General features: G+C 59.9%; 1 protein-coding gene across 4 annotated transcripts in view; it reads right to left on the minus strand.

Moving 5' to 3' along the window:
- Positions 1–9,412, minus strand: part of HDGFL2 (HDGF like 2) — a 20,659-nt gene extending 11,247 nt beyond the window's left edge. For 3 of the 4 annotated variants that reach the window (XM_036115999.2, XM_036115998.2, XM_036115997.2), the window contains exons 1-3: positions 9,233–9,411; positions 5,649–5,725; positions 5,407–5,545 (exon numbers count right to left, since the gene is read on the minus strand). In XM_036115999.2, coding sequence (XP_035971892.1) covers positions 5,407–5,545; positions 5,649–5,725; positions 9,233–9,304 — 288 coding nt within the window. In that variant the 5' untranslated portion in view covers positions 9,305–9,411. Of the gene's footprint in view, positions 1–5,406; positions 5,546–5,648; positions 5,726–9,232 lie in introns of all 4 variants that reach the window. The other variant, XM_078057302.1, reaches the window with a different exon arrangement.
- Positions 9,413–9,957: the final 545 nt, after the last annotated feature.

The following is a 9,957-nucleotide window of genomic DNA, read 5'->3' on the forward strand; positions in this document are numbered from 1 at the left end:
CAGAAGCAGCAGATGCTTATACAGCACCCATTCCCAGCTCGCCCTGTGCCGGGCGCCGTGCGGGGCAGGCAGTGAGCCCATACACGCGAGCACAGCATAGTCCCTGCCCCCAGGGGGTTTACGGTCTGGTGGGAGAGGCTGACCGGAGACGCTGCGGCAGAATAACGTCACACTGTGGGGACGGGGAGACAGGACAGCACCGGTACGTGGGTGCCGAGGGATCGGGGAGTGGCAGGAGCATTCTGAAGTGCATTTTGGGGGGGAAACTTGGAGGGTGTGACATTTTAGTTGAGAAATTGTCCCAAGCATGCAAAGGGGCAGGGGCTAGACGTGAGCCAGACAGCATCCCTGCCCTCGGGGAGCCCACATGCTAACGGGGGACAAGGAAATGCAGAGCTAATGCGCCACAAGATGGGGTGCCCACGACAGTCCTGGGGTACCCAGCACAGCCGAGCCTGAGTGTAAAACCTGATCGTGTTATTTCGTGGTACTTCTTTACTGAATAACTGATCTCTCTTTTTTTTTTATGAGAGCGATTGAGACTTTTTAAAGCTACATTCTCTGCAAACAAGGCGAACGGCCACCTACTGATGAACACAACACGGGCCGGCTATAGAAGGGAACACTACTCTGCCATAAAAAGGAACGAGGCTCTGACACAGGTTACAGTGTGGATGAAGCCCCAAAACACGCTCAGTGAAAGAAGCCAGGGGTAAAAGGCCAAATAGGACTCCATTTATGTGAAATATCTGGAATGTGCAAATTCATAGAAATAGAAAGTTCATCAGTTCTCAGGGTGGGGCACCTGGCCGGCTCAGTCGGTGGAACGCCCCATTCTTGATCTCAGGGTTGTAAATTCAAGTCCCACGTTGGGTGTGGAACCTACTTTAAAAAAAAAAAAAAAAAAAAAAGAGTTTGGGGTGCCTGGGTGGCTCAGTCGTTAAGCGTCTACCTTCGGCTCAGGTTACGATCCCAGGTCCTGGGATCGAGCCCCACATCGGGCTCCCTGCTCAGCGGGAAGCCTGCTTCTCCCTCTCCCACCCCCCTGCTGTGTTCCCTCTCTCGCTGTGTCTCTCTCTCTGTCAAATAAATAAATAAAATCTTTAAAAAAAATAAAAAATTATAAAAAAAAAAAAAGAGTACGCCAGGCCCCGAACCTCAAACGCTAGGAGAGAATGATGTCTCTTTCTCGATGGACTTCGTCACACCTTGCACCAGGGCGCGGGTTCTCTTCACAGTAGCCCTGGTGGGGAGCAGGGAGACATGAGCCCTGTTCTCCATGGCGGGGAGGCACAGCAGCTTGGAGGCTGAGTGACTAGGCCCACGGCTCTCCCGCAGAAGGGTCAGCTGCAGTAAGGGCTGGCACTGGTTCAGAGCGAGCCCCTGCCCCAAGCTCACCATCTCTCTCTGGGTGTACTGGGTATGAATTGTCACCCTCGTTTTGCAGCTGAGGAAAAGGTGGCGTGACAGCTCAGGATCACAGTGACTATGCGACAGAGGCGGGATACCAGCCAGGTCTGCCCTGGCCTCTAGGCCCGGGCCACTGGACACAGCTACTGCTGATTAAAACCCCTCCTTGCTTCTGCCAAGCTCCCAACTAACTGGGGTCCAACTCGTGACTCTCACGTGCGGCCAGGTGGCTGGGGCAAACGGGCCTGTCCCACAATTGGGAAAACGGACTCTCTGGGAAGGTAAGTGACTGGCCCTACCTTGTGCCTGTAGATAAAGCCGGGAACTCTGCATCTCCTGGGGTCAGCCCACGGGATCTAACTGCCTGCCGGCAAAGGTTTTGGGAAATCCGGTCCACACAGAGAAGCATGGGGCACAGAGAGGAACCAGGAGACAAAGGCTAAGAGCCAGCCGACCTCCAACCATCCCAAGCCCGATGGTCTGGTGAGGGAGGTGAGCATTCATGTCTCTCAGTGCCTTAATGGATCAGGAGGGTGACTGAGGTGGAGTGGGAAGGTCACGTCCAGCCTGGCCTCATTAGAAACTAGTGCCTCGTCACCTGCTCAGCACTGTGCCTGTGCTAGGTGCTTGATGTGCGCTTGCTCATGGGGCTCCCCCAGCAACCCTGGCAGACGCAGACACTACCATGACCCTCTGTCTTACATGAGGAGACGGAGGCTCAGAGAGGCGATGTGGAGCCCCAAGGCTCATGGTAAGCAAGTGCTAGAGCCGGGACTCGAACCCAGGTCCCTGTGCTCACACCACAGGGCTCTTAACCCCAGCCCAAGGTGCAGAGATTATTCTCGCGGCCCTCCTCCAGCCTGGGACATGGGAGGCCCGGGCTTCAGCCCTAGCTCATGCTCACCAGCTTGAGAACCGTGGAGAGGTCCCTGTCCCTTTTCTTCTATCGAGGGACAAGCATGTATTTCTAGGATCCTTCTAAGTCAATGGTTCTCAACCAGAAATGACTTTTGTTCTCTTGGCGGCATTTGGCAATTTCTGGGGACACCTGAGGCTGCTGAAACTGGGGCGCTCCTGGCATCTAGTAGGTGGGGGCCAGGGATGCTGTTAAACACCCCACAGTGCCCAGGAGCACCCCTCCCCACCCCGGCCTAGAACGATCCAGCCACAATTGCTGAAAAACCCTGGTCTAGGTCTAAGAGGTCTCAGATCTCAGATTCTAGCTGGGTCCCTCTGGGCCTCAGTTTGCTTATCTGAAAAATGAAAAAGATGCTACCCGACCAGGCTACTCTCAGGATTACTGTGTGGACCAGAGGACAATGAAGTTGGAACCACACTCAGATATCACTTTCCACCTCCCGCCTTGGCAAGGAGATGCAGGAACAGGGCTTGCTGTCCCCTCTTAGTGGAAGAACCAGCTGAGTTAAGGCTGTCGGAAAGAATGAGTCTGTTCTCTGCATGCAAACCAACAGTCAAAATATATTTTGGGGCACCTGGCCGGCTCAGTCAGTGGAGCGTGCGACTCCTGATCTCAGGATCCTGAGATCCATGATGGATGCAGAGATTATTAAAAATAAATAAGTACGGGGCGCCTGGGTGGCTCAGTCGTTAAGCGTCTGCCTTGGGCTCAGGTCATGATCCCAGGGTCCTGGGATCGAGCCCCGCATCGGGCTCCCTGCTCTGCAGGAAGCCTGCTTCTCCCTCTCCCACTCCCCCTGCTTGCGTTCCCTCTCTTGCTGTGTCTCTCTCTGTCAAATAAATAAATAAAATCTTTAAAAAAAAATAATAATAGGGCGCCTGGGTGGCTCAGATGGTTAAGCGTCTGCCTTCGGCTCAGGTCATGATCCCAGGGTCCTGGGATCGAGTCCCACATCGGGCTCCTGGCTCAGCGGGGAGTCTGCTTCTCCCTCTCCCTCTGCCTCTCCCACTGCTCATGCTCTCTTCTCTCTCTGTATCTCTGTGTCTCAAATGAATAAATAAAATCTTTAAATAAAAAAAAATAATAATAATAATAAATAAAAGTAAATAAGTAAATTTAAAAATATATATATTTTGGAGAACAATAAGCAAAATCAAGAATTCTATGCTTTAGAAGGGAAAGCTGTGTAGGATTTCATAAGAATACAGAACCCCAGAGGATGTACAAGAAATGAGTAGCTACAGCTATCTTGACAGGACATTGCAGCAGAGTGACCGGGAGGCATGGCCGACTGCCCACTATCCCTACGCGCCTTCGTATCTTTTCAATTTTGTACCGCGAATCTGCATTCCCATTCAAGATGGAAAGAGAAACAAAAAACCTGAAGGCTGAACAAAGAGACCGCTCCGGTACCCACACAGAGCTGCTTCTAAAAGCGTGCCTGTGGCCTGGCTCCATCAGAAACATCTAGGCTGACGTGTGGTAAGGAACACCTCAGGGGTCCCCGGCCTGAGCTCCTGAAACCCAAACTTCCATGCGTTGGGCCCACGAATCTGCATCTTAAACAGACCTTCAGTGTGGAGCCATAGGCTCGTTAGAGAACCAAAGAGCAAGACAAGCTCTCAGACTTAACAGCTACTTCTCAACCTGGGGAGTCTGTGTAGGGCCAGTTTAATGTCAAGGTTGTACCATTTTTGAGTTTATTTCCTCGAGGGCAGGCATCTACACAGCACTTAGCAAGCCGTGGGTGTGCAATAAATTTTAAATGGTGTGATGATTCACCAGCAGTAATAAGCTTAGGACGTAACCAACAGCACTTGAGCTGGGACCAGAAAAGGATCACACAGAACCCAACTGTCTTGAAGACCTTCCGACCCATTCACCCACGAAGCTGGGAGACACGGTGGGCAGCAGAGGGGGAACCTCCTTCTCCTAGACCCACCTGAGGAGGTAATAGCAGACCACCACCAACATCCACTAAATGTGAGCCTGGCCCCCTGAGAAGGGGGTGCCAAACCCTCAGTGCTCAAGAGACATGTGGTGAGCAAACCTTGAATTCTGGACTGTGAGCTCCCAGGAGGCCAGAAGTGGGTCTGCTCCATCTTGGACTACTGGTCCCTCAATACGCAGTGCCTACCGGATCAGTGGTGGCTGAGCTCACACACACCAGACCCTCTCCGCCTCCTGCGTCCCTCCCCACAGACCAGGCCGCAGGCCCTCTTCTCCAGCAAGGACGCTCTGCCCCTGTAGTTTGCTTGGCCTCCCAGCCAACCTCACGCCCACCCCTCCTGAAGCCAGACTACTCTGCGTCCCTGCGCCTCCTGCAGAAATCCAAAAAATGGTGGCTGAAAGCAGAGCAGAGAACGCCAGCCCAGCCTCCCCTCATCTGCATCTCTTCCCAAAATGCCCAGAGCAAGGTAGCTCTCTGCCACCTTTCTGCAGCCTTCCAAGGCTTTCCATGAATTTCACTTCGACTCTTCTGAATTCCTTCTTTCCCTGAACATTTCCTGACACTGATTTGCCACTGAGATGTCATCTCTGTGGTTCTTGGCACTTTTTTCCATCTAAGCAAGAACTCTCACATCGATTAACCACAGCCTTTTCTCAAGCCTAAAATCTGGCAATAATGGGGGAAGGGAGGTGTGTCACTGACAGAACAAAGTTTTTTTTCTGAGAACACAAAAGACTTTTTAAGAGCTGTAATAACGCTATTATAAATCCAAGCTAACTGCAGAGCACTGGGTTTCACCAGGGGTGGTCCTCTAGCCCTCCACGACCCCAGGGGTACTCGTCAATGTCTGCAGACGTGTATGGCTGTCATGACTTCGGGGACGGGGGGGTGCGGCGCTGCAGGCATGGAGCGGGTGAGGCCAGGGATGCTACTCACCCCACTGTGCCCAGGACGCTCCAGGACACCCCGACAGAGAACAATCAGCAGTGCCAAGGGGGGATGAGCCCTTGCTCCTTTCCTATGAGACAAGCTAAGACCACCTGTGGCGCCCAATTCGTGCACGCACCAGGCATGACTTGGGCTCCGCAGACACCACACCAGTCATTCTCCATCCCCAGGTACTCACCAGAGGAGCACTGTAGCTGGCGTGGGGATTGTTCTGGATCTCCCACAATCCCTCATTGAAGCCTTTCCTCTTGTTGGGTTTCCCGTACTTATCTTTACATTTGTCGTAAGGAAACAGGTCCTTGGGTCCCAGGAAGGCTCTGGAGAAAGGAACCACGGGGCCAGTCCCAGGTGAGTCGGGCCACCCAGGAGGCCCCAGGAGGCACCAGGTGGGAAAATCAAGCCCCACCTGCAAACACTTACGTTTCGTGTGTACCAAAGAAGAAAATGGGGTACTTGTTGGGCGGGGGCTTCACGGCACCGTCAGCGATGTCATCGATCTGCAGTGAGAGGCAGGTCAGGGGGTGGCTGGGGGACACTTTCACCCACTGACCCAGGAAATCACCAAGAAACCAGCTAAGTTACTTGAGGTAAGCATGCTGGGAGGAAAGGAGCCTTGGACTGAGGGAGACACATCACCTTCCAGTTTGGCATCTGCATTCTTCTAGGAAACCCCCCTCTGTGCGTACCTGTCCCCTCCCCCCAGAGTGTTCTCTCTGCCTCCAAGGTAGGTGCTTCACCTGAGCAAAGCTCCAGGAGATGGGGCCAAGCTCAGTTTCTCTACATTCCCAGGACCCTCCCACGGGACCCCTCCTGCAAAGAGGTGATCGGTGGTCGGTGGTGGGTCTCCCAGAGGCTGCAGCTGGCAGCTCCAAGGATGCAGAGGGTGGGGGGTGGGCTGCAGGAGACAGGCCCTGAGCATCCAGGAAGTCCCACCCTCTCCCTGCAGGCCCATGGGCCCCGGCAGCTGTCAGTCACCTCCCCACAGGAGGCTAGCAGCCCCTTCACTTCCAATCAGGTGCTTGGAAATGTTCCGGGCTTACAGAGCTGGCAGGAGGGGGGACAGGGGAGAGAGAGAAGCTGGTACTCTGGAAAGTAGGGAAGTGCCTGTAAAGTTTCATGGCTCTAGAGTCCCCCCAAGAAAATAAGCCCGAGCACATCAGGTTAAAGTGAGTTTTCTGGTCCCCATTAATCCCTTCCCATCCTCTACTATGCCTGGGGGTTACTGGAACCTTCCCTGCCACCCCTCACCCAGCGACCTTCCCCAGTTCTCTGGGCTACTTTTCAAAGTCCTTGGTCCCTGGGCATCTGGCATCCATCCCAAGCATCCCACTCCTGCACAGAAGCTTCCCCAAACTTCATCTCCCTGAGAACTACCTGCCACGCCTCCAGGCCTGGCTTCTGCTCCGGCCTCACCGAGGACCCGCCTCTGAGCCTGAGGCTCAGATATCCTAGCGGCAGCACCAGCTCCCACTGTTCTCAGGACAGCCTAGCCAGCGTCCCTTCCTGGCCCCCTGTGGCAGCCTCTCCGCACCCAGACCCCCAGCTCTGCGTGATGCCCTTCTACTTACTCCCACCCTGAGGGAGTCCAAAGCAGGGAGCAAGGCTGAAATCTCCAGCCGTCTCACAATACTGCCTGGGCAACGCCTGTGCTGCTTCAGTTCCAGCCTCATCCTTCCCATGCCCCCTGCTGCTGCCTGGGCCTCTCACCCCCACCCCCCAAATTCCTTCAGTCCTGTCATGCATATTCCACCAGCCTAGGTTCTGGGGCAACTTTATCCCTAAGACCTGGGGATGACAACATCCAGGTCCCTCCTCCACACTGGCTGCCCTGGATGGTGCCTGGAACGGCACTCTGAGACTTCCGGACTCAGGACGCCCTGCACCCGCCGGACCCTCTGGGTCCCCTGGATCTCCACTTCTACACGGGATCCCCAAAGTCCCCTTGGCTCAACCCCTCCCCTCAGATGCTCTCTCTTGGGCTTGAGCCTGAAGGGATCTGATCCAAGTATCAGGGAGGCCCACCCCAAGATCCCCCTCAGCCTCACACCCCAGCCAGCCTCCTCTGCCAGAGGAGTGTGGAGGGGCTCCTCACAGGGCACCAGCCCCCAGGATCCCTCAAGCAAGTCTCATTCCAAGCTCTGGTCCCTGACACCCCACATTATCAGATGAGTCCTCTCAGCCCGTGACCCTGTGAACACAGCCCCCGGCCCCATTTCCAGCCCCAGCCTCCCTCAGCCCCCCTCAGCCTTGACCCTCCACCCTTCTCCCTTACTGCATCCCTCATCTCCAGCCCCCCCCCACATGGCCTGGGGCCGCACAATGAGATCTTCAGTCGGGCACCCCCTTCCCGTCACTGGGATTCCTCTCCTTAGACCCCGTGTTCCTCAGCTCTCCTCACACCACCAACTCCTTCAAACTTGAACCCTGCCCCCTCAGGCCCCAGGTCCCCGAAACCCCACCTCCCTTGGCTCTGAGCCTCCCGGCGGCCCCCACACCCCCGGCGCGGCCTCCCTCAGGCCCCGGGACCCCCAGACGCCCGGCACGGGCTCCCTCAGGCCGGGGGACCCCCAGATCCCCGGCGCGGCCTCCCTCAGGCCCCGGGACCCCCAGACGCCCGGCACGGGCTCCCTCAGGCCGGGGGACCCCCAGACCCACGGCGCGGGCTCCCTCAGGCCCCGGGACCCCCAGACGCCCGGCACGGGCTCCCTCAGGCCGGGGGACCCCCAGACCCCCGCGCCGGGGCTCAGGTCTGGGGGTCCCCCGGCGCGGCCTCCCTCAGGCCCCGGGACCCCCAGACGCCCGGCACGGGCTCCCTCAGGCCGGGGGACCCCCAGACCCCCGGCGCGGGCTCCCTCAGGCCCCGGGACCCCCAGACGCCCGGCACGGGCTCCCTCAGGCCGGGGGACCCCCAGACCCCCGCGCCGGGGCTCAGGTCTGGGGGTCCCCCGGCGCGGCCTCCCTCAGGCCCCGGGACCCCCAGACGCCCGGCACGGGCTCCCTCAGGCCGGGGGACCCCCAGACCCACGGCGCGGGCTCCCTCAGGCCCCGGGACCCCCAGACGCCCGGCACGGGCTCCCTCAGGCCGGGGGACCCCCAGACCCCCGGCGCGGCCTCCCTCAGGTCCCGGGACCCCCAGACGCCCGGCACGGGCTCCCTCAGGCCGGGGGACCCCCAGACCCCCGGCGCGGCCTCCCTCAGGCCCCGGGACCCCCAGACGCCCGGCACGGGCTCCCTCAGGCCGGGGGACCCCCAGACGCCCGGCACGGGCTCCCTCAGGCTGGGGGACCCCCAGACCCACGGCGCGGGCTCCCTCAGGCACCGGGACCCCCAGACGCCCGGCACGGGCTCCCTCAGGCCGGGGGACCCCCAGACGCCCGGCGCGGGCTCCCTCAGGCACCGGGACCCCCAGGCCCCCTGGGCGGGGTCCCTCAAACCACGGGACCCCCAGAACCCCGCGCGGGCTCCCTCAGGCCCGGGGACCCGCAGACTCCGGTGCAGCGTCCCTCAGGCGCCGGGACCCCCAGATCCCCGCGCGGGCTCCCTTAGGCCCGGGGGCCCTCAGACCCGGTGCGGGGTCCCTCAGGCGCCGGGACCCCCAGGCACCCGGCGCGGGCTCCCTCAGGCCCCGGGACCCCCAGGCCCCCGGCGTGGGGTCCTTCAGGCCCCAGGACCCCCAGGCCCCCGGCGCGAGCTCCCTCAGGCCCGGGGACCCCCTCCAAGCCCCCGTTGCGCGGGTCGCTCAGGCCCGGAGCCCCCAGAGCCCCCGCGCGCGAATCCCTCAGGCCCAGGGACCCCCCAGACCCCTGTTGTGCGGGTCCCTGAGGTTCGGGGACCCCCCCCGACCCCCGGCGCACGGGTCCCTCAGGCCCAGGGACCCCCCAGACCCCTGTTGTGCGGGTCCCTGGGGTTCGGTGAACCCCCCCGACCCCCGGCGCGCGGGTCCCTCAGGCCCGGGCCCCTACTGCCCCACCCCCCCGCCTGGCCCATCTCCCGCGCGGCCTCACCCGGGCCGGCCAGTGCGGGTAGCCCTTCATCTTGGCGAACACCAAGTCCCCGGGCTTGAAGGCATGCGGCATGCTGGCGGCGGGAGGCCCAGGCCGCAGAAAGCGGCGGCAGCAGCGGCGGCGTCGGCGGCAGCGGTAGCGGCTGCGGCGGCGGCAGCGGGAGGCGAAGCCGGGGGCGGGAGAGGGGCGCCGAGGGGGCGGGGGCGACCGCCTGGGCAGAGAGCCGGCGCGTGCTTATTGGACTGCGCGCCTCCGGAAGTCCCGCCCTCCGGCCTTCACGGGCGGGAGACGCCGTCGCTCAGGACCACGTGCGGGGATAGAGGAGCACGGGGACCAATGAGAATAGGGGTTGGAGCTGAGCAAGTTAACGGGATTGGGTAACGGGTAGAGCCAAGGGGCGTGACCCAGAGGCCTAATGGGAGCGGGGCGTAGGTTATGGGAGGTGAAAGGGGAAAGATGGGAGGAGGGAAACGGAGACTTTCAGGGAGTGGTTAGGCGGGTCGCCAGGCTTCTTCGGGGCGGGGCCTAGGGCAGAGGGGCAGGCCATGAACCTCCACAGAAGGAGGGCTTTAAGTAGGAGGCAGGCTATTGGCTGCCACCGAAAGAAGGCCTAATCCACGTAGGGGGCGGGGCACCGAAGGCGTCCCGCTCCCCGGAGCCGGGGGCTGAACAGAGAGCCGCAGGCCATTGGCTACCACTCCAGAAGGCCTCAAGGTAAGGAGCGG

The sequence above is a fragment of the Halichoerus grypus genome, chromosome 1, assembly GCF_964656455.1.
Source record: "Halichoerus grypus chromosome 1, mHalGry1.hap1.1, whole genome shotgun sequence".
Lineage (NCBI taxonomy): Eukaryota > Metazoa > Chordata > Mammalia > Carnivora > Phocidae > Halichoerus > Halichoerus grypus.